Source organism: Triticum urartu, chromosome 6A, assembly GCF_056163025.1.
Source record: "Triticum urartu cultivar PI428250 chromosome 6A, HENAU_Tu73, whole genome shotgun sequence".
NCBI classification, from domain to species: Eukaryota; Viridiplantae; Streptophyta; class Magnoliopsida; order Poales; family Poaceae; genus Triticum; species Triticum urartu.
This window is the reverse complement of record NC_141878.1, coordinates 144,680,256-144,704,505: the sequence shown is the minus strand read 5'-3', so window position 1 is coordinate 144,704,505 and position 24,250 is coordinate 144,680,256. Positions and strand designations below refer to the sequence as shown.

The 24,250-nt window shown below is 44.1% G+C and overlaps 1 protein-coding gene across 1 annotated transcript; it reads right to left on the bottom strand.

Moving 5' to 3' along the window:
* Nucleotides 1-1,993: 1,993 nt before the first annotated feature.
* LOC125517230 (ultraviolet-B receptor UVR8) lies at nucleotides 1,994-15,945 on the bottom strand. Its single transcript, XM_048682412.2, has 12 exons — nucleotides 15,584-15,945; nucleotides 15,302-15,488; nucleotides 15,054-15,200; nucleotides 14,807-14,888; nucleotides 7,559-7,714; nucleotides 7,278-7,451; nucleotides 3,780-3,851; nucleotides 3,160-3,231; nucleotides 2,857-2,975; nucleotides 2,677-2,762; nucleotides 2,483-2,535; nucleotides 1,994-2,389 (listed from the first exon to the last, which is right to left on the bottom strand). The coding sequence occupies exons 1-12, from the start codon at nucleotides 15,777-15,779 to the stop codon at nucleotides 2,321-2,323; spliced, it is 1,413 nt and encodes a 470-aa protein (XP_048538369.2). The 5' UTR covers nucleotides 15,780-15,945; the 3' UTR covers nucleotides 1,994-2,320.
* Between the last annotated feature and the right edge of the window lie 8,305 nt (nucleotides 15,946-24,250).

The window sequence follows — 24,250 nt, the reverse complement described above, 5'->3', positions numbered from 1 at the left end:
GAGAAAAAGGGAAAGAAAAGAAAAAAAAACCAGTGAAAATAGAGAAAGAAAAGAAGAACCGGTGAAAAATACAAAGAAAACCTAGAAAAAAACAAGTGAAAAACTGCCTTTTTTACCCTCAAGTAAGTCATGTTACTATTATATCACAAAGTTGGCAATGGCTCGTAGTGCTGGTTAGCAACCAGGAGACCCGACATCGATCCCTCCTTCTCCCTTTTTAACTCCCTATTTCTTGTAAGAAAGTGTGTCGTAATGGGCCGGCCCATTACTGTATCGCTTCAGCGAGAGATCCTTCCACGTACGTCGTATATGTTCCGGTAGGCAACCCACCATACATACGAAACCGGGTACGATTTGCCAAAGTCTATATTGCCCTTTGTACATTTAGTGGAGGGGGTTGTACCGAAGTGAGGCTCAAAACAAAAATTGCTCTGGTACAATAGAGAGAGTTGCCATGCATGTCCAGGAATTTACCATGCTACAACAGGACAATTTGCCATGCTATGCTGATAAGTTCTCATACCTAATTTTCAGCAACTGCATGCTTAGAGCAACTCTAGCAGAGTCGCCATATTTGTGATTGTCATCCGCCATATGAAGTGCGCCCATACGGATATGGAGGCTAGGGAGGCGACGCACAAACTCAGAGCTTCATGTTTACTGCATTCATAATCATGAGACCCACTTGTCAATGGGACATCATTTTCCCCAAACCTCTGTAATCCCACATGAGGTGGAGGTTACCTGAAGTTTTCGCGCCACATGCGCTTTAGATGCAACTGTCATATGAAGCGCGCTCAAAAATTCAGCCCAAAGTTGCCATATATGGAGGTTAGGAGGTCATATATGGAGGGCACTACATAAATTATGGTAATCTTGTCAGGCATGGTGACTCTGCTAGAGTAATTTTTGGGATCAAAATCGTCATCATAGCGGTTATTATGGCGATGGGGACGATATAATGACTCTGCTAGAGTAGCTCTTGCTACATGGACAGATGACATGCTACATGGGGTCATTCCCCAAGAAGGGTGCACGGGAGGGAGCAGTGTGCCCATGGGGATTGGCATGTGTCACTACTTTAAAATTCGTGCACTAAATCAGATGCACGAGGGGCATTCCGTGCTAAAACCACTTCTACCAAACATCAACTCTACAAGATTTCTATTATTTTATTACGCTATAGATATATCAAAAGTTTTAAGAGTTCCCTCTCTAACTGAAAAATTAACAAGCAACTGCCCACTTTAAAGATGAAGGCAACACACTAAAATTAGTAGATGGTGAATGAGAAAGCTGACCAAGCTAGCTTATTGTATACTCATAGGTGTCCAAGCAGGGTGGTAGAAGAACATATGCTCAGACACATCCTCTTCTCATGAGAGAAAAAAAAACATGTTTTTTGCTTTTTCGGGAGCCATAATTGTGCCTCTCGTGAAAGCAAAACTGTGCCTCCATAAGAAGCAAATCTGTGCCTCTCATGGAAGAAAAAAAAAACCGATTTATGCCTCTCGCAAAAGCAAAGTTGTGTCTCCACAAGATGCAAATTTGTGCCTCTCGCGGAAGAAAAATAATATGTTTTTTCCTTTTTCGAGAGGCACAGCTTGCAGAAGCAAAATTGTACCTCCACGAGAAGCAAATCTACGCCTCTCATGAAAGAAAAAACATGTCGTTTCTTTTTCCGAGAGACAAATCTGTGCCTCTTACGAAAAAAACCACATTTTTTCATTTTTTTCGAGAGGCACACTCGTGGAAGTAAATATGTGCCTCTCGCGGGAGAAAAAAACATATTTTTCACGCAAAAACAATTCGTCCAAAACTTAGGGAAAACCGAGCAAAACCGAAAGGCTGAAAAAACAAAAACAAAATCATTTAAAACCTAAAAACGCGTACAGAAAAATAAAAATAAAATAAAATTCAAAGGGAGCGACCCTTGAGAGGCTCCCGCACAGGATACCCCTCAATTAGTTGCTCTGAATATAACAACCACGAATGATTTAGACTTTGTTAATTCTGAGTTATGTGAGAATTAACAAAACTGATTATTTTATTACGCTCTTGACAAATTACTAGTACCGGGAGTTCCCTCTAACTGAAAATTTAACAAGCGGCTGCCCACCTTGGTCAATACCTTTTGAAACCGCTAGAGTCTATAGCACATCATTAAATACATCATTACTTCAGGATGAAGACAATGCACTAAAACTGGGCACCATGTATACTATTAGATGGTGAAGGAGAAAGTTGTCCAAGCAAGTAAGCTTATTTGTATACTGAATTACTGATAGGTGGCCAAGGAAGGTGGAAGAAGGACATATGCTCAGACGCGCATCCTCTTGGCATCGCCTTCAGGCGCGTGCTTGTCGGTTCCATTGCCTGGTTTACTGACCTAGAAACAGAAAATGTGAAGTGGCGTATCAGTGACGGTGCTACAATAGCAGACGATCCACATGACAATATTCTCTTAAAGCCGCTTGCTCACATTCTCCTCAGGGACGATGGCGAATCGCTTCGAAGGAGGGACCCAGACTTTAGCTGAAAATATGAAGACATGTCGTAAACTGAACATCAGGAAATGCATGTGCACAGACCTTCCAGCAGAGTTTGATGACTATTTTTTTTTCGAAAAAAAATTGTAAATGCAAACCTTTGTCTAAAATAAATGTAAATGCAAACCTGTCATTGGAACAGCGTTTGATGACTCCAGCTGCTTGCAAGCAGTCCCGTCCAGGCTCAGGGCATCGATCATCTTGGGTGTGTTCCTTCACAAGGTGCAATCGTTTTGTCGATTCATTTATCGTACATTATATTATATAAGAAAAAGAATTGATTGGCATGTACTTGATAAGTGTTTACCTGTCGATTATTTCACCATGACCAAGCTGTCCACTGGCACCCCTGCCCCATGAGAAAACATTCTTGTTTTCTGTCAGGGCAAGAGTATGCCTCCATCCGCAGGCAACCTGTGCAATTTTCTGCAATCCACATACCCATATGTAAATGAGACTAAAGAACAAAACTAGATCATAGCATCGAATGTGGAATGCATCGTCACATGATTTAATGAAACAAATCATAAACGTTGCAGCCCCAAGCCACAACCATATCCTTTAGTTAATTTTTATGAGAAAACGATTGTGCAAAAAATACTTGACGCACCTGTTCATCCGGAAAATTCACCTCTACTGGGGAACAGTGATCCACATCATCTCCAACACCAACTTGGCCAAACTACATTTTGAAAATACGGGTCAGGGCAAGAAGAAGAGAAGTGACAACAAGATGTAACCAGAATGGTTTTGTTTCACTGTACAGGTGTAATTTTTCAAGCTAAATCGGTACCCAAAACAAGACCAGCATCAGATAATGAATTGGATACAGGCTGCTAGCAATGGCATATAGCATAAGCTCACGCTTTCAGTGGGTTTTCCTTATCGAACATGCTTATGTGTGTTGGCAGTTGTGTTTGGTAGCAAGCTGAAGCGGTGGGTTGGTTATGTCAAGGCAAAACAATAATAGATGAATTTCCAAAAAGGTGATAACTTATAAAGATGCATAATAAGGAGACCAAGTCCTCAACTTTCATTTCTCTATGTTCTATGAATCACATTATACATTAATAGAGGTGTGTGCTCATAGAATAGAATGATGAACATCATATGCAATGACCAAATGAATTTGATGTTCATACATAAGAAATGATGCAATGAAAGCAAAATTAATGCAGATAAGGGAACCATATATTATATGAAGAAAAATACAAGTATATGACTAATCACCTTGTTCCACCCCCATCCGTAGAGTTTCCCATCTGAAGCGACAGCCATTGTATGCCTCCACCCACCTGCAATCTACACCACCAGATCATGTCTTAATAAATAAATAAATAAAATTCATATGGTGATACTATTCATGCATTTGATTCAAAGGAATGGACCATTGGGAAAACGTAGGAATTTCTCCTTTGGGTTGAGTTCCGTAGGAAAAACAAATAAATTCCAATCCACTTAAGCCTCTTTTTTACATGCATGTCCACAAAGAACAAGACAAATTCCATAAGTAGAACAATATTAAATCCATCTTACCTTTGAATATGAACCTTATTTTAACCATAATTTTTAGGATCCCTGTGTTTTTCCTATTCCTACAAATCAAACACCCGCTTTTATAGAATTATGTGTTTTCACGGTCCTCTGCTTTCCACATGCAATCCTATCCTATTCAAGGGTATTTCCTAATCCCGTGTTTTGAAACCTTGTGAATCTAACAGGCCCTGGAACTTTTCAAAAAAAAAAATTGAACCCTTTGGAAACCATTTCCCCAAGTTCTAGCAAGTGGACCCTAGTAAAAACCATTATGGAAGGTTAGTATGTTGTATAAGGGAAACTCTAGTCGATCCTCAAAATTTGATTCACAAAAGCACGCTTCAAAAACCTAACCCTAAAAAACTCTCGTATTTTTGGGTGACATTCTAATTGACCCCCAAAACTTAAATCCCTATAACTTTTATTTCACTAGTTCTCACTTCCTTTTTCTAACTTAAAGTCCATTTCACCCACTTTTTGGCAACTTATTAATTCAGAACTTCATGTAAATCATTCATATATTTCAACGATATTCCAACACAACACGTCATCCAAGAATGAATCATATAGTAAAAAAAATCAAGAAATGGACCGTACGATGATATATTACATTGTTATTCATCCCACGCAAGTTGCCACTTGTGCTTTATGAGCTCATTTGTAGTTCCAGTAGCATCCCTCCTGAGAGTGCATTTCCCTCCCTAAGTGATTTTGGTGTTGAAGGCAAAAAAAGCAGTCTAATCGTGTGCTTGAGCTACACAAATATATTTGGAAGTGGCCCAAGAAGGTTAGGTTTCCCTCTGAAAGAAAAAAGATTGAAGAACGTGTTCCGGCGATTTATTTTCTTTGGGTCGTAGGAAAACCATACTATTAAGAGAGGGCCACGTCGGAAGGTATGGGTGAAATCAAACACGTGCACAAAACCAAATTTGCACCCACATTCCCTTCCCGACATTCAAGGAGTTCTCCATTCTAAACTGTCGGTTCAGGTTTTCACTACCCGGTAGTACCGGGGTAGTGAGCAATAGTACCGCTCCCTTCATGGGAGCAGTATTGCTTCTGGCCACCCATAGGCATGTAGTACCGTGCACAAGGCCAGTAGTACCGCTACGCTGTTGGGGCAGCACTACCAGACCAAGTGCTAGGCCTACTAGCTAGTTCATTTTAGCTGGTACTACCGTACCCCGAAGCAGTTATACCGCTCAACCTTTGAAGTGTAGCTCAACGGGGGTCACGGTAGTACTGCTCTCAGGTTAGCGATAGTACCCCTTAGTGTAATTTCTAGCATAACGGTTGGATTGGGGGGAGCTATATAAAGGGGATCTTCTTCCTCCTTCTGACCTACCTCTTTCATCTCTCTCTCTCTCTCTCTCTCTCTCTCTCTCTCTCTCCTCCTTTGATGCCCAAAACTTTATCTTGCTCGATCTCTCTCCCTAGCCAAACAAACTTGTTGACCTTCTAGGATTTGGGAAAGAAGACATAGATCTACACTTACACCAAAGGAAATTTTATTCCCCCTACTATCCCTTATGGATCTTGTTACTCTTGGGTGTTTGGGCACCCTAGACGGAAGAGGTCACCTCGGAGCTCAAATCCATTGTGGTAAAGCTTCATGGTGTTGTTTGGATCCTCCAATTAAGTTGTGGAGATCGCCTCAACCCTGTTTGTGAAGGTTCCGGTTGCCGCCTCCAAGGGCATCGAATAGTGGAATCATGGCACGTTGCATTGTGCGAGGGCACGGATAGAATAAGGCGAGTCATTGTGACGCTCGGTGAGTTTCATGCCGCCACACCTCTCCAACAGAGACAGACCTCCCCCAAAGGAGGGAACTCCGGGAACTACATCATCACGTCACTTGCGGTTACTTCTTTCCTTTACTTGTTGCAAACTAGCTTTATTGTGTATTTTTCTAGCTTGCTGTTTTTTGTGAGCTTGGCGTATAGGTTGTCCATCTAGTTGTATATCTAGATAAACTATATTATTGTTGTATCCCTTAATTTTGGAAAAGAGAATAAAAATGGTTAGTCGCCTATTAACCTTCACCTCCTTTGAGTGAACCAAGGATCATGCATTTTGATTGCATAGCAAATGGGTAGAAAGAGCCCCCTCGACATTTTGAGGCATCGCCTGAATAGGTAATCTGGCTACACCGCACTATCGACGAAGTAATCGGTCATCATCTTGGCATGATCATCTATCCTATTGCGCCAAATGTACCTACAGCCTCGCCGAAGACATGCTTTGATCCTTCTTCATGCATTATCATCAGCAAGTCCATTATGAAATCTTCATCATCTTCCTCCTCCTCAGACGATGATTCATCAAAGAAATCATGAACATTGATGCTCATCTACCAATATGCCCTACTCGTTTAGAAATTGTGGCATAAAAGGGGAAAATAGAAGAAGATTAGAGTAGGTGCACCAAGTTGGGCAAGTCGTCGCGCGCACGGTGGGGGGGGGGGGGGAGGGGGGTTAGCACGGGGCGGTTGTGTGAGAGGGCTTTGCTGGTTCTCCCGGGCATGGGCTGAGAGCTCGCTAATGACGGCTTCAGTAGGTGGCAGTGCTCGAGCTTGGTTGCCGAATGAGCTTGTGGTCGAGCTTGGTTGTTGCCATAGTCATCTAGACGATGGGATGACTTGGTGGAAGGAGGCTGCCTCGCATGGAGGCTTCGACGCCGGCGAACTCTCTGAAAGGGCGGGGACAGTAAAGGCCTTGAGGGGGAGGGGCGAGCGGTTGCGATTTGAACTAGAATAGTCCCCCCGCCTGAATTTCCCAAATTAGGTAGGAGGAGACTTTTTTTGCTCGACACAAAATTTTTCTAGGATTTAAAAATATAGGATCCTGATAAGTGCCACACGTGTGGCACGAAGCAATTTCGCCCTGACGTTTTTTTATGGCAAGTTTAGTTACTCAAGGATAACAATTTTAGTTGTGAAGCATAACAACTTTCTGTTTGATGGCAAATTCTATTTTTTTTATTTTTATGGCAATTTCAGTTGTAAAAATGTTAGGACGGTGTTACTACTTGTCACACGTGTGACACTTATCATTTCGGAAAATACATTGGGATTGGTTAGAGTATGTTAACTCGCACAAACGGCAGTTTTGGGGAGTTAAGATTTCTTTTTTGATCGGTTAGAGTTGTCCATTTTTCTTCGCGGGAGATTAGAGTTGCGCTTAGATTTAGTACCTGAGAAATGGAAACGTCCTTGAGGGCCTCGAGCTTGCGTGGAACCAGATGGTCTTCGAAATCACCATGGCCTAGCTGGCCATACTTGCTCCACCCGTACGTGTACAGGCCACCAGACGACGACACACTGACCGAGTGGCGCCACCCACATGCAACGAGCACCATCTTTTCTCCCTGCGAGATTAGAGACAGGCACGAGCACTTGTTCAGAACGCAGAAACTTACAGTAAACAGTTGAATCAGCACAGTATCGGGAGAAGATTCCGCAAAAGATTACCCACCTCAACGGAAGAAACCTTTTCCGGGACTAATCGGTCGTCGCGGTCGCTGAGACCTAGGTTGCCGTACCGACCCCAGCCCCATCCGTAGAGATGGCCATCTTCAGTTATGGCCGTAGTATGCTCGGCGCCAGCAGCGATCATTTTTATGCAGACACCCTGCACACATTCTTCTGTCAGTCTCGGTGGCGGTGCAGGGTTTGGTGTACAAGCCAGGAGCATGATTTTGCTCTCCTTTTTGTTAGTATGTAAAGCAAACTTCCATAAAGGTAATCCACAGATGAGCCGACACTCATTTGTTCCAAATAAACAGAAAAAAATAGCAAGAAAAAAAAACTGAAATTGTTTGGCACCCGATGCCCGAGTGCGCTAGGAGCATGCAAATTGTCATGATCTGGATGTAACTTTTATTTATGATGTTCATTGTACTGTCATGATTGAAGATGAATAGATTCGAAGTTTTTCCGCACAAAAAGCATGCAAATTGTCATGGTGAAATGATAATCGAGGAGCTCTACACACTAAAAACAAAATTGGGCCTTCAGGGTGTCTATTTTCTAAGTTTTATTGAGAGCCAAAAAAAATCGTCTACATCTCCTTGAACATTTTTTCGCTATGGAAATCTGCACGCTCCTAGCGCACGAGCAGCTTGGATGTCAAAAGATAACAATTTTTAAAAAATATTTTTGCTATCTTTTTACTGTTCATGGAGGCGTGTAGATGAGCCCAGGCTCCAAAACGACAGTCCTCACTACCACATTGTATACTTTTTTTAGCCAAAACTGTAGAACAATTGTTCTATGATATTTTATATTATCATAAAAAAAGTATGTATAAAAGCAAAACTAGTTACCACATTGTATACTGGATAGCTATAAGATATACTTCTACTCAAGTAGAATCCAGACATACTGACCCATGCAAGTATGATATTCAAAAATAAATAATCTATGCAAAAAAAAACTTCTGCTTCAAAATGCCTCTCGTAAACAAACCAACGAAGGACATCTCTTCATAGTAAAGTGTAGGGTGGTCTTCGGGCCTGGCTCATTTACTCCTTTTCTTTTTTGTTAAACCTAAAAAAATGGTCTTGCCACGTGATTCCAACTCTTGACCTCCTGATTAAGTGCAATTGTACTAACCAAGTCAGACAACTGACCTGACATACCTAATTTACTTTTTTTCTTCTTCAAACTAATGCTAAAGACACACACAACTTTCTTGTTTGGTTTTTCTTTTGTATTCTTGGTTATTGTTTCGAGCGGATTTTTTTGTTATTTTCCTTTTCTCTTCCTTTTTTTTCATTTCACTTTTCCTTTTCAAAAATTCATGAACTTTATTTTACAATCGTGAATTTTCTTAAATTCATCAACCTTTCGAAGTCATGAACATTTTCTAAAATTTCTGAACTTTTTAATGTATGAACTTTGTTTCAAAAGCATGAAAGTTTTTCAAATCCACAATCTCTTATCAACTTTTACGAACTTTTTATCGAAGCACGTGAACTTTTTTCAAATTCCTGAACTTATTTCCAAATCTGATTAAAACATCGAATTCAGGAACTTTATTTTCAAAATCGTTAAACTTTTTATAGTGATTTTTTAATCTGCAGAATGTATCAAATTTGAGAATATTTTTTTCAAAATCAGTGAACTTTTTCAAACCCCGAATGCTTGGGTCAGCCCATCAGGCGCCTAGCGGGAGCGATGCCGTTGCCTAGCTGGGCCAAGACTTAACCTTTTCTTAGTTGTTTCCCTTTTCTTTTATTATTTTGTTAATTATTTTTCTCCTTTTTGAAATTTATTAATTATTGAAATCGATTTGAAAAATTGAAATATTGTCTGGAATACCCAAAAACTTTCTTGCTTTCAAATATTGTTTAATTTTTTTGAAAGTATTCAAGAATTTTCAAAAAAATTCCCCTTTTTTGAATCGTTTGTTCACAAATTTAAGAAATGTATGCTTTTCAAACAAAGTTGGTAATGTTTTTTAAAGTATATGTTTTACTATTTTGTCCAGAATTTTCAGCTATTGTTAGGATTTTTTTAACAATTTTGGAAAAAGTGTTCGAGTTTTTGAAACTTTTGTTGATAATTTTAAATTTAAAAATTGTTGAAAAAAAATCAATAAATGGTTTAGGACATAAGAAAATGTTCAGGTTGATTTATAATGAAGGAAATTGCAAATAACATAATTATTCAAATTAGGAAAAACTACATGCTCACGGACGGACCCTCCTAGCGGGAAAGTATCTAGTGCTCCCAGGCTTGGGGTGCTCCCGGTGCTCCAAATGTCCGAAAAACATTTTTAAAATGTTCAAAAAATTCTGAAAAAGATGCAGCACATTGATGTCTCTTGTCACAAAATTTCAAATCAAAATTCGAAACATTGCTTGAGATACAAAAATGACAAATGTTTGTACATAACATAAGTTGGGCTTTAGTTTTGGCCCATTATCACATTGATGTCAAATTTGTCATTTTTGTATCTCGAGCAATGTTTCGAATTCTGATTTGAATTTTTTTTGACAAGAGACATCGATGTTCCGTCGATGTGCTGCATTTTTTTCAGAATTTTTTGAACATTTTAAAAAATGTTTTTCGCATCGGAGCACTGGGAGCACCCTAGGCCTGGGAGCACTAGATACTTTCCCCCCTTCTAGCCTACCCAAACACCCTCCGTTGAACATGGTCTATTTTTGGACATGCATGAAAAAATCCAACTTTTTCAAGCAAGTTGACATTCCCATGGAGGCATCTATGCCAAATTTGAACGAATTCTGACACCGTATGCAAGTTGTATCACGTCTGACCATTTATTGGGCTTTTTTCAGCGAGAAAACTTTAGAAAATGCAAACTTGTCGAGAACTCAAACAACTTAGCATGGTGCCTTGAATTGGTGATACACGACTATGAAAAGAATTCGGGGCCAATTCAATGATCTCGAGAAACAATGCGCTCTCAAACGGAGCCTCCTGGCCTACCCGGACATCCTTAGTTGAACATGGTCTAGTTTTGGAAAAATTTCAAATGATCCCAAATTTTGCCAGTAGGTGGGCATGCCCATGGTTGTCATCCATGACAGGTTTAAACGAATTCTGACACTGTATGCAGGTTCCGTCATGTCTAGCTATTTATCGACCATTTTTTACCTAGAAAACTCCAGAAAATGTAAGATTTCTCGAAAACTAAAACAACTTGACATGGTGACTTTAATTGGTCATATAAGCTCATGAAAAAGGGGCCATTTGACGGATGCCAAAAGAAACCCACTCCCAAACGGGCCCTCCTAGCATATCCGAACCCCCTCCGTTGAACATGTTTATTTTCGGACGTGCATGAAATAACCCTAACTTTTTCTCTCAGGTGGGCATGGCCATGGTAGGCATACATGCCATGACGGATTGAACGAATCCTGACACCATATGCAAGTTGCGTCACATCAGACAATTTATCGGGGTTTTTTCACCGAGAAAACTCCAGAAAATGCAAAACTTGTCGAAAACACAAACCACTTGGCATGACGACTTGAATTGGTGATATATGACTATAAAAAATTGAGGTCAATTCAAGGATGTCGAGAAATAACATGCTCTCAAACAGAGCCTTTTGGACTACCTGAACACCCTCTGTTGAACATGGTCTGGTTTTGGACATTCTTAAAATGACCCCAACTTTTGCTACCATGTGGGCATGCTCATGATATGCATACACGCAAGGTTTGAATGATCTCCGACACTATATGCAAGTTGCGACACATATAGTCATTTGTCTGCCTCTTCTGATTGAGAAAACTGTACAAATGCAAAATTTGCCGAAAACCAAAACAACTTAGCATGGTGCCATGAATTGGTCATACAAGGTAATGTAAAAAATTGAGGTCATTTGCAGATGTCGAGAAACAACGTGCTCTCAAACAGAGCATTCTGCCCTGCCCGGACACCCTACATCGAGCATGGTGTTTTTTTGGGACATTCTTGAAATGACCACAACTTTTGCCAATGGGTGGGCATGCTAATGGTAGGCAACATACCAGGTTTGTAGGAAAAAAGTATTTAAAATCATAATTTAAACATGTACTTATAACTGTTATTTTAAGTTTTTAACATAACTAATAAATACAAAAGGATAAAATTGAAAGCAGTAAATAAAATCATTTAATAAATGTTTGACAACAATCATAATTTTAAACTATAATTTGAAACATTTCCTTAAAACTGTTATTTTGGTGGTCCAAACAATATGACTGGTTTCAAAAAAGAAGAATAAAGTTTAAATGGAGAAAATGAGTTAACGAAAGGAGAGAAGAATAACAAAAATATAGAAAAATTCAAACGCTTAGGCCTTGGCCCAACTAGGTGATAGTATCACTCCCGTCCCGCGCATGTTGGGAATTTGTAAATAAAACTATTTGCATTTTGAAAAAATTGTTCACCGTTTTGAAAAATGTTTGGAAATTCAAAAATTGTTCATGTTATAATTTTTTTATTGAAATTTCAAAAACTTGTTCATGTTTTCAAATTTTGTTCATATTTCAAAAAAGTTTGGGAATATAACAAATGTCCGCACTTTTCAATAAAAGTCAGAAGTTCAAAAATCATTCTTATGTTCAACTTTTGTGCACAAATTTAAAAAAAATTGGGATTTCGAAAAATATTTCCGCTTAAAAAAATTCTTCACATACCCAAAAAGGTTTGCCTTTTCAAATTTGTGTCGGAGTTTATAAAAATGTTCATGTTTTTAATACTTTTTTCGTGTTATTAAAAAGGTTTGTAATTATCAAATTTGTTTGAATTTTTATTAACCGTTTAGGATTATTAATTTTTTAATATTTTTTTTAAAATGCTCATCCCAAAATTACTTCACATTTTTTGAGAAATATTTTGTAATTTCGGAAATTGTTTATAATTTCAAGGAAGTTTGGAGTTTCATAAATTATTTGTTTTTTACTAAAAAATATTTGACATTTCCAAATTGTTCACCTTTTTTTCAATAAAATTTTCAATTTTTTCAGACATGTTTTTGTATATGAACACTATTGTGTGTTCCTATAAAATTCGCGCTATATCAAAACACAAGCAGTTGCTGGGTTGAGTGGCAAGCAGTTTGCTCCAATAGTGCGAAGTCCTGAGTTTGAGTCCTCGTGATGTCCCCTTTTTGCATTATTTTTTGTACATAACCCCCCCCCCCCCCCCCCCCCCCCTCTTCATAGTATTTTTTCTATATAAAACGGATGGATGTGACTTAATGGGCTGGCCCAAGCGCACGAGAACTGAAGAGCCTCGTACATGGTGTCTCCGTATGGAGTTTCTAAAAAAAAAATTGTCTCCGCATGGCGTATACGTTGTGAAAGGTTCATATTGTTCTTTACAGGTTTATTAGTGAAGGGGTTGTACCGAAAGCGGGACTCAATAAACAAACACTCCACAGGCTTCACAGACTTGTTCTTTGCTACCTGCTCTAAGTACCCAACAGCAGTCATGCATCGGCGGCGCCAGAGGTATTCACGTGTATTCATATAAATACCTAAGATTTGGTCCCAAAAAATTAATACATGTCTTATTTAACGGCCCACAGCCCATAGCCCACACAGGATACCGGCTACACTCATCCCGTTCACTCGATCCAACCCCCACTCGGCCGTTCCTCAAGTCCCCAACCTAACCTAGCGACTGCGGCCAGCGGCGGTGGCGGCGGCGAGTAGCGGCCAGCGGCGACGGCCAGTACTGATTGCAAGTAGCGGCAAGCGGAGCCGCTGAACGGGCGACCAGCGGCAGGCCGGCAGCGGACCAGGTTCTATTCTCCTCTTCTCCTAGTTCTAATTCCTATGGGCTTATGCGGCAGCGCCTGGTCAAATTGTAGCAGCGCCTGGAGCATCACAGAGCGAGCTAGTGCTGGATTTGTCCTAGTTCCCAATTCCTAATTCCCAGTTCCTAGTCAAATCACATGCTCCCAATTCCTAATTCCTAGTTCTATTATCTGTAGGTGGATTGGTAGTGCAGTCAAATTGGACAAATTGCTGCTAGTGCTGGATTTGAATGCAACGAGCTACTGCCTAAGGTGGGTATTCCGGGTTAAAGTTTTGGGGACAAATTGCTGCTTGTGTTGCTGTCAAATATGCACATCACTCTGCTACTGCCTACTGAGTGCGCGAACATATTATTGGTTGAATAATTCGGTACAACTCCTCTGCTATTCATGATGTTGTAGAATGATTTTTCTGTGTCAGGACAAATTGCTTGTGCTGTAAAATGCATTCATATTTATTTGTTTAGAACGATCCGAACACTAGTTTGCTACACGACCAACTTAGTAGATTACTAGATTGTTGATGTATTTTTTCTGATCTTGTATCACAGAAAAAGAAGAAGAAGGGTGTTAGTATTGTTGCATTGTGGGAAAGAGCTTCCAATGCAAATAAAAGAACTTCGACATCTACACCAAATCCTCCTGATGTTGAAGTTGAGAACAGTAGTATCATTCCTCCTACTATTGAGAGCAATCTACAACTGGCACTTGTGCAAGCACATGAACCTGATGATGGCCACCCAGAACCTGAGAGTGCAGCTGGCTCCCCAACCCCAATTGTAGAAGATGATGAAGCAAATGATGAAGTTCAATTTGAAGTAGATTTGGAAGCACTTGAGTATGATCCTGGGAAACAGATCTCCATCTCTAGGTACAATGTCAATGACCAGGATAAAGTTAGAAGGAGATACATCGAGTTGGGGGCATGTCAACCAAAGAATCATAATTTTGAGTATAGAGATATAAGTGGATTACAGCATCGCTTTTCTCCTTCTTGGTTTAAGGATTACAAGTGGCTTGAGTATAGTGTGGACAAAGAAGCCGCTTTCTGCTTCGTTTGCTATTTGTTCAAGGATAAAACAAGATGTCCCGGTGGAGATGCTTTTGTGAAGAAGGGATTTAATATATTGTAAGAAGGATATCATCACTTTATTAATCAAAAGGTACTTATGTATTCATGTTGTTATCGTCTGATACATTGAAATATTGCTATTGCCGTTATGCTAGTGTTGTTTTGTTCATATATTGCTAGTGTTGTGTTGTTTGGTTCATATACTACATTTGGAGCCAAAAAAAATTTGGATGAATACCCAGCCTTCATTTCCTGGCGCCGCCACTGCAGTCATGTCAAAAAAGAAAGTACATAACAGCCAACATAGGTCTTTCATTTGTATTTTTTAACTAAAACCACGACAAGAATTATGAAACGGAGGGAGTACTTGCCTGAAAAGCCTTGATCTTTTGCGGGAGCAGCGAGTCTTCATTGTTTCCGAGACCAAGTTGGCCGTTCTGATTGCGCCCCCAGCTGAAACAAATTAAGCAGCAGCACAAGGCAGTAGCTGAAACACATCAATACATGGCACAATACTGCATGTCAACCTACCTAGCTACCGATGCATGGATGGAACTTTATTGCGTTCGAGGATAATACCACTCCACTTATTAAGGTTTTGAGGGAACCGACACCTACCTATGCACTTGTCCGGTGACGGTGACGGCGAGGCAGTGGCTGTCACCGCAGGCGATCTGCTTGATCTTCATCCCCTGCAGGGCCACGACCGGCTGTGGGTTGAACACATCGCTGGAGTTGCCATGCCCCAGCCTCCCGAAGTCTCCCCTGCAGCACCGCGCACCCATCGCAGCCTCGTCACGCAGTACAGTACGAAACTACTGTAGAAGTAGAAGAGATCCCGGAAGAGGGGGCGGCGTGCGGCGTACCATCCCCAGCTGTAGAGCTGCATCTCGTCGTCGGAGTAGGCGGCGGTGTGGTCGGCACCGCAGACGACGGACGTAATGCGTGGCACGTCGAAGGAGGTCAGCACCGTCGGCACCGGCCGGTCCTCGGAGTCTCCGTGGCCCAGCTGCCCGTCCTCGCCCCGGCCCCAGGAGCACACCATCTGGCCCGCTGAAAAACGACGGCCCGCTCCATCATCAGACCGACGAGAAGCTTAAGGCAAGGCGGCGGTTTGACGGCGCAGAGCAAGAGGAGTGGCGGCTTACAGAGCAGTGCGACGGAGTGGTTGGCGCCGGCGGAGATGAGGACGACGGACTGCTCCGGCGCCTCCGGGACCGCGTCGTCGCCGGATGCCTCCGCCTTTGCGTCCATGAGTGAAAGAATCCACGGGTCTCGGCTACTCGCTCTCGAGTCTCGACTCTCGACCAGGTGGAGTGGAACTACGGAATGGAAGCAGTGCATGGGAGTGGTACAAGTAGAGGGGGAGCAGGACGGGATGGGACGGTTAACCGGACGAATTAATGTCACCGGGTAGCTTTTATCAAAGCAAGGTACCTTCGCTGTTTCACTCCACTATATGCGCACGACGCGCCTTGCTCCTCGGTCGACTTTGTCCGAGCGCATCAATGGCGTCGGGCCGTGGCGCCGCCGCATCCGCTGTACCCGCGTCACCCTGAGGCTGCATCTGCATGGGGCTCTCTCCGGGTCTTCCTGCCTGCGTCACTGCAGATGGAAGATATCTCTTGATCTCTTCCCGGATCGACATCCACGTGCCTTGCCCACGGAAGGAGCCTGAGCAGGGCCTGGCCTGTAATTATGATTCTGTGGGTTTCTTGTTCGGAAAATCTATAAAACGCACGCACGCGCTTGTTGTCCTGTTCCACGCGCTACGGAATCAACTTTTCTTTGTAGTTGCGGCACATTTTATTCAAGTCAAATGATAGTTACATCCCCGAACTAGTTCAGCTAAGAGAAAATTCAGAGGATTACTGTCCCAAAATTCAGGTAAGAGAGACCATGTTAAAACTGCTCTTTATTGCCTTCTCTAGATTTCGTCCCATATGCCTAAGATAAGACTGTTTTATCAACCACTGCACATGCGTACAAATACACCTTGTCCAAAGTCCTACACCAAGCACAAAAATATGAGTATTACTTCCTGCTGAATCGGTTCTTATCCCTTTGGGTTGACATATGCCCGGTTCCACATCTTCCCATGCGAGGAGGTCGAAGAACCAAGCAATCTCTCGACTGGCCACAAAGGGAGAGGAGCGGTCGCTCCAGGGCTACACTTGTGGATGCCACATCGTGTGACATGATAGTCGTCGACACGGTGGGAAGCCGCTCCGCCCCTACTCATGATGTTGTCACCATCGCGTCGAGATGTTGCTCCACCCCCTGCCATCAAGATTAGGCTCCATGGCCTTTGTTGATGTGTCGAGACGCTACTTTGCTCAAGGTCACATAGGCCACCATTGCCGTGCCATGTCTGTTAACTTTCCGCCGCCACCACCGTTGGGGATGTAAATGATGAGGTGCTGATGGTGAACCACGGACGACAACTAGCAAAGAATCATTAAGCATGGAAAAAGTGGAGGCAAAGAAAAACATATCAAGATCAGAGGAGAGTGCCAGAAAAGAGGGGTTACGACAACTTTAGTCAATCCCTTAAAAATGGTTAACTCCTTAAAATATTCTGTTTTGAGGAGTTAACCACACCTAGCAGATCTCCTATCTGGTTAACTCCTTAAATTTTGAGAAGATAACTCCCAAAAACTTGCCCTTTCTCATTTTAAGCGGCCACACACATCTCAGGAAAAAAAAACCCCCCCCTCCCAACTCCTACCTGCGGCGCCACCTCTTCCTGCCTTCGTCGCCTAATCTCTACTATAGATCTTCATAGCATTGGCTGGTTAAATAGTATCATCACATACACGTTTCCGCTCACAAACGGGCAACTTGACCAATCAGTGATAAACATAACCATAGACGGACTAGCCAGTCAGTGTAACCTCTCCTATTGTCTACAAGTTGTAGATTACCACTGACTAGCTCTAGACATGTGTTCGTTAGTGATGCAAATATTCTGGATGGCATCTTGGGGCTGCACTGCTAGTAGCCCAGTAACTACTAGCAGTGCAGCCCCAAGCTACACAACAATACAAATAGCATTATCAAACACAAATATTTCCAATATTCCATTACATATGCACATATACAAAAGAATATAATTTATTTCATGTCATACACATACATTGCATTGGGTATCCTCACATACAAACAGTTTCATATAATGATCTTTGTATTGGTACATTTTCACTTACAAGATTGGGCATCCTTTGTTGATTTCAAGGCAACACACTATTGAATACATCCTTCTTGTTGATCGATGATCCTTGTTCCACTTTAATATCCGGAGAAATAAAAAAAATAAAGCATGATGTATTTCATAGCCAGATAACTTCTCAACCATGAAGCAAGATGCTAAATTTAAATATGAATAGAAAAAATTTATATATATTGATGAAGTAGAGCGAGCTAGTTCGTAATATCATACCATGTCTTACTGACCCTTAGCTGATGACATTTTGAGTCAATAATTGGTACGACTGTAACAACTAATGACATGAAGACTCCACCTTTTTGTATAGTGCCTCAGAAAAGGTGAAATGTCATTGTCGTGACATTTCTTTCTCACTGTACAAAACACTTGTAAAGCACAGAGTGATGTACATTCCACAAAAATGTCAGAAAAGCAACGAGGTGAATAGTGTCCTCTATGCAAGAAAGAGAAAAATATACTCAGATAAGCACAAATAAAAAGTAAAAACTCAATAATTGATCAACTAATCTATCAAAGCTATCCACCCAATACTATTAGTTACTCCAACTTGTAATTCAAATACGATGTATAGCACAATTCATATTGCAAACAATATTTTCACATTCATAGGAAAAATATTTGAAGACATATCACAATGACATAGCAATTAGGACATTATTCTTTTTTAACTCTTAGCACAATGGCGGTAGACATAGCAATTGGAACATTGTTCTTTACGTAATTATTAGCACAATGACATTATCACGTAGCAATAGCAACACAATATTTTCATAACTCTTAGCACAATGATAATTTAACATGTCTATATGAATATAGTAAATGCAACATAAATATATTTAGCCATTGTAATACAAAGTATACACAATTCTTATTGCAAACAATATATTCACATTCATAAAGAAAACTAGTTTGGAGACATTCACACAAAACTTACAAATTGTACTAGAACTCACCACTGTGGCCATTGTTGCGACCATAGATCATGCAAACAATGTCGGGGTCAACGACATTGCTAATTATGGCATGCAAACTCTTAAAATATTTGAATAATCAGGAATGCTTGCACGACGATCTGGTACTGTCGGGGTTCAGGAACGACACCTATGGGATCCCTTGGGGAGTCCCTTCTACGGTTGGCGGGGCGTGGGGCCGTGCAAAGAGCAGGTCTAGAAGATTAACGCGGGGGGATTTTTACCCAGGTTCGGGCCGCAAATGATGCATGAAACCCTAGTCCTGCTTTTTGTGCATTTAGTGTTCTTGAGCTCTTGAACTACCTGCGGCGTGGCTCATCTTTGTTGGCGAAGCTTATGAGGCTTCGAATGGTGGCCCTCCACTCGTCGAGCTTCTTCGCAGCCGGAGGGAAGTCGAGGAGTAGTTGCACGCGCGCCAGCGCTTCAGCTGGCGTGGGTGGCCGCGAAAGTTGCGTGGACCGTGACGTGCCCCGACTTCTAACCACGTTAGAAGGAGCTCTATCACGGTCTCGCTGTCGCGCGCCGTTTCCGCCAGCGTCTGGGCGCGCATGGCGGCCCGGTGCGTCTTGAGAGTGACGCAAAGGGCTCTTCCTGCGGCGGTGTCCGGAGGCACCGACGTCGCGGCGTTGCTCGTCACGCGCGGCCTGGGAAGATCGCGGCGCGGGCGCTGGCTGGGGCATCCGGGAGGTCGCCGCGCCGCCCGTGGGTAGCACGGCCCCGCCCCTGGGCCCAGCGGCGTGCGGCTCGTCGTCTCGGGCACGCACGACGCTACTCGCCCGGCTCCGATTGCCAGAGTGCCGTGGATGCTCGCGGGCCACGCCTCTGCCATCATCTGCGCCCGCTCCGTCGCCCGCCCGCGCTGGGACGAGTGGTTCGGCCCCAGACGAGCCGATCGCTGTGATCGCCCTCTTCTTGGGAGCCATCGCGACGAAGGAGTCGATGAGTTGACTTCAAAACCTGATTTTCACAGCCTCAACGCCCCTACCTGGCGCGCCAAAGATGTCGGGGGTTCAGGAACGACACCTATGGGATCCCTCGAGGAGTCCCTTCTACAGTTCGCGGGGCGTGGGGCTGTGCAAAGAGCGGGTCTAGAAGATCAACACGGGGGGATTTTTACCCAGGTTCGGGCCGCAAACGATGCGTAAAACCCTAGTCCTGCTTTTTGTGTATTTAGTGTTCTTGAGCTCTTGAACTAGCTGTGGTGCATGCCTAGTCCAAAAACTCTGAATCCTTCCTCAGTACGCCTCGGGCCTCCTTTTATATGTCAAAGGGGTTGCCACAGTGGCACACAGGAGGTGAAAGTATGTACAGTGTACAAGTCTATCGCTTGGCACCGTAGGACAAACGCATTTAATGCGCTGTCGACGTGCCCTCTTGCTTTATCGGGGATGGCAAAAAAGCTCGTCCCGTCCGTCGCCGCCTCGCCTCGCTCTGACGCGCGTCCAAGCTGATGAGGCCTGCAGCGCCACGTTGGCTGGCTGCCGAGCTGGTGCGGTGGCAGGATCTTCGCGAAGATCTGCATGCCACCACGCAGGTGCTTGGCTTGTTGGCCTAGAAGCTGCATGCCGCCACACAGGCGATCGCCTAGCTGGCGGGCTAGCCGCCACGTCGGAACGGGCGCGGGGTAGCGAAACTCTGGCAAGTGCGGGCCTGGCCTCGGCCCTGCAGACGCCCCCGGTAAGGGCCTTGTCAGGATCTTGTGGGCGTCCTCGACAAGGGTCTTGCCGGGGACCTGCGAGCCTCCTCGACAAGGGTCTTGCCAAGGGTCTATGGTCGTCCCCGGCAAGATCTTGCCAGGGGTCTTCGTCTTTTGGTTCTCATGTAGGCTTGCAGGCCTTCGGGCTTCACTAAGATCTGCATGCCACCATGCAGGCGCTCCCGAGCCTTGGTCTTGACATTGTCGATGGCGTCCTAACTCTCAGGCTCAAGGGTGGCAGTCTTGCTGGTGTTGGGCAAGTTGCCCCGACAATGCTCTTGCCGGGGCTACGTAGGCCGCCCCGGCAAGGCTCTTGCCGGGGGAAGCCCATCTTGTCCCTTTGCTCTTTATGCTTCTGGCTTGAGTGCTGCCTCGGCAGCCTTGTACCTTTGCTTCCTCTGCCCCGCCAAGCATGGCCGCAGGCGTGGCTATGACTGACCGTGCACAAGTAAAGGGGTACAGAAAGACCCCTACTTTTGTACACCGACAGGAGCCCCTGGGCCTGGGCCACACATAAGCGCAAGGCGTTGTTGAGCCAGGCCCAGAACGGTGCGCGGGCAGGCGTGGCGGATTGTTATTCGTAGTAACTCCTTCACTAGTTGCGCTTCCCCACGACTCACATTGAGTGCGTGACGTGGGGGTCATGCGTGGGACGGTTGCAGCGTGCTTGCGTCACCTTGTGGTGAAATAGTAAAGAGGCGGTCCGTGTCTTCCCTATAAAAAAGAGGGAGCCGCAGGGGTGTGGTGTCGGATTACGGGTTCCGGCAAACCCTTGAGGTTCAAACTCTGTGGTACGCACGAAGATCTCTATCCCCCTAGCTCACACTCTCACCAAAATCTCAAAGCCTAGTTCGCTGAACCCGAGGAACAAGGGACACAAGAGTTTATACTGGTTCGGGTCACCATTGCGGTGTAATACCCTACTCTAGTGTGGTGTGGTGGATTGCCTTCTAGGCTGGGGATGAACAAGTACAAGGGAAGAACAACCTCCTGAGGAGAGGTGTTCTTGAGCTCGATGAGCTTGTGTGTGTGAGGGTGATCCGAATGATCCGTTCTTTGCTACGGTGGTGGCTAGCCCTATTTATAGAGGCCCGGGTCCTCTTCCCAAATATTAGGCGGGAAGGGATCCCACAACGGACAATTCGAAGGGGGGCAACTAGTACAAGTTATCCTGACAAAAGGTGGTCTTCGCCTGCCAAAGGCTCTGGTGGTGACGTCGTCGTGGGCTCCGTGATGACCTTCGTCCTACCGTCCTGCTGGTCTTGGTCTTGTTGCACCGATATGGAAACCTTTGCCTGAAGCCTCGGGACTCCTCGCCTGCGCCTGCCTCTTTAGCACCAAAGAGGAAACTGGTACTCTACGCCCGCTGGCGCCCGCCTAACCTTAGTCGTCACGGCTCACGTCACGGAAAGCTCACGAGGTGCCCCTTGCTTTGATCTCTCCGCTCCTCACGAGCCAGCCTAGTGAGGCTGCCCCTGAGGAGGTCTTGTGTCATCTGCCTCGCGAGGCTTGGCCCCTCACGAGGGTCTTGAGTGTTTGCTGATGAAGATGGGCCGTACCAGGCCGCTGGTGGAGCCACGCCCTAGGCCGCAGGCAGGCAAGTCTGGGTACCCCCGTTCCCAGGACGCTGACAGTAGCCCCCGGGACCAAGGCGCGCTCGTACTTGGCTTCAGGGTGAAGCCAATGGTCAAGTGCGGAGCGCCGCGGGCCCCAATAGCCTGCGACCTTAATTGACGTGTGGCGATTGACCGGACGTGGGCGTCTCCGCTTCCCCACGCTGCCTCATCAACCGCCCGACTTGACGAGTCCCTATTGCATGCAGAAAAAGGTCATCATTACCTTAGATCATGGAGGCCGACGGTTGGCCTCCCTTGGCTATAAATGAGTGAAGGAGCAGGGCCCCCGTTGCTCGTCTCTTCCTCCATTCCGCCTGCTTCTCCTTTTCTTCCTCCTTGCTCCACCGCCTTGCAGTGTCATCCATGGCGCCGATACGGAGGTTCTCCGTCGCCAGAAGGGAAAAGCTCCCCGCGAAGAGCCGGGGCCGCTCCCGCCGAAGAAGAGGCTGGCTCGCTCACGTGATGTCATTGTGAGGCCGGAGGTGACGAGGCCCTGGCACGAAGGACCTCCCCCCGGCTATCTGCCGCCTTTGTACGCCCAGACAGAGGGCTCCGGAGGAAGAGGTGATGACTCACAAGTATAGAGGATCTATCATAGCCCTTTCGATAAGTAAGAGTGTCGAACCCAACGAGGAGCAGAAGGAAATGATAAGCGGTTTCCAGCAAGGTATTCTCTGCAAGTACTAAAATAAGTGGTACCAGATTGTTTTGTGATAGGATAATTTGTAAGGAGCAACAACTAACAAAAGTAAATAAAGTGCAGCAAGGTGGCCCAATCCTTTTTGTAGCAAAGGACAAGCCTGGACAAACTCTTATATAGAGAAAAGCGCTCCCGAGGACACATGGGAATATCGTCAAGCTAGTTTTCATCACGTTCATATGATTCGCGTTCGGTACTTTGATAATTTGGTATGTGGGTGGACCAGTGCTTGGGTACTGTCCTCACTTGGACAAGCATCCCACTTATGATTAACCTCTATTGCAAGCATCCACAACTACAATAAAAGTATTAAGGTAAACCTAACCATAGCATGAAACATATGGATCCAAATCAGCCCCTTACGAAGCAACGCATAAACTAGGGTTTAAGCTTCTGTCACTCTAGCAACCCATCATCTACTTATTACTTCCCAATGCCTTCCTCTAGGCCCAAATAATGGTGAAGTGTTATGTAGTTGCCGTTCACATAACACCACTAGAGGAGAGACAACATACATCTCATCAAAATATCGAACGAATACCAAATTCACATGACTAATAATAGCAAGACTTCTCCCAAGTCCTCAGGAACAAACGTAACTACTCACAAAGCATAATCATGTTCATAATCAGAGGAGTATTAATATGCATATAGGATCTGAACATATGATCTTTCACCAAATAAACCAACTAGCATCAACTACAAGGAGTAATTAACACTACTAGCAACCTACTAGTACCAATCCCGGACTTGGAGACAAGAATTGGATACAAGAGATGAACTAGGGTTTTGAGAGGAGATGGTGCTGGTGAAGATCTTGATGGAGATTTCCCTCTCCCGATGAGAGGAGCATTGGTGATGACGATGGCGATGATTTCCCCCTCCCGGAGGGAAGTTTCCCCGGCAGAACAGCTCTGCCGGAGCCCTAGATTGGATCCGCCAAGGTTCCGCCTCGTGGCGGCGGAGTTTCGTCTGAGGAGATGGCTTATGATTTTTTCCTCATCGAAAGACTCCATATAGCAGAAGATGGCCATCGGAGGGCCACCAGGGGGCCCACGAGGTAGGAGGCGCGCCTAGGGGGGTAGGGCGCGCCCCCACCCTCGTGGGCAGGGTGTGGCCCCCCTGGTGAACTTCTTGCGCTTAGTATTTTTTATATATTCTAAAAACATCTTCCGTGAAGTTTCAGGACTTTTGGAGCTGTGCAGAATAGGTCTCTAATATTTGCTCCTTTTCCAGCCCAGAATCCTAGCTGCCGGCATTCTCCCTCTTTATGTAAACCTTGTAAAATAAGAGAGAATAGGCATAAGTATTGTGACATAATGTGTAATAACAGCCCATAATGCAATAAATATAGATATAAAAGCATGATGCAAAATGAGCATATCAACTCCCCCAAGCTTAGACCTCGCTTGTCCTCAAGTCAAAGCCGAAATCGAAAAATATGTCCACATGTTTAGAGATAGAGGTGTCGATAAAAGTAAAATACGGACATGAGGGCATCATGATCATTCTTAGAACAACAACTTACATAATTCTCGTCATATGATTTCTTATGCTAGAGTAATAATTCAATCACAATTTCAAGTATGAATCGTAAACTTCATTG

What these genes read in the sequence shown, in the direction of transcription:
- LOC125517230 (XM_048682412.2), bottom strand. Translation starts at nt 15,779, where the DNA reads ATGCACTGCTTCCATTCCGTAGTTCCACTCCACCTGGTCGAGAGTCGA. An exon ending in GTCACCGGACAAGTGCATAG is followed by an intron (nt 14,889 to 15,053) that starts GTAGGTGTCGGT and finishes AATTTGTTTCAG; the next exon opens with CTGGGGGCGCAATCAGAACG. An exon ending in AGGACGTTTCCATTTCTCAG is followed by an intron (nt 3,852 to 7,277) that starts GTACTAAATCTA and finishes CTGGTGGTGTAG; the next exon opens with ATTGCAGGTGGGTGGAGGCA.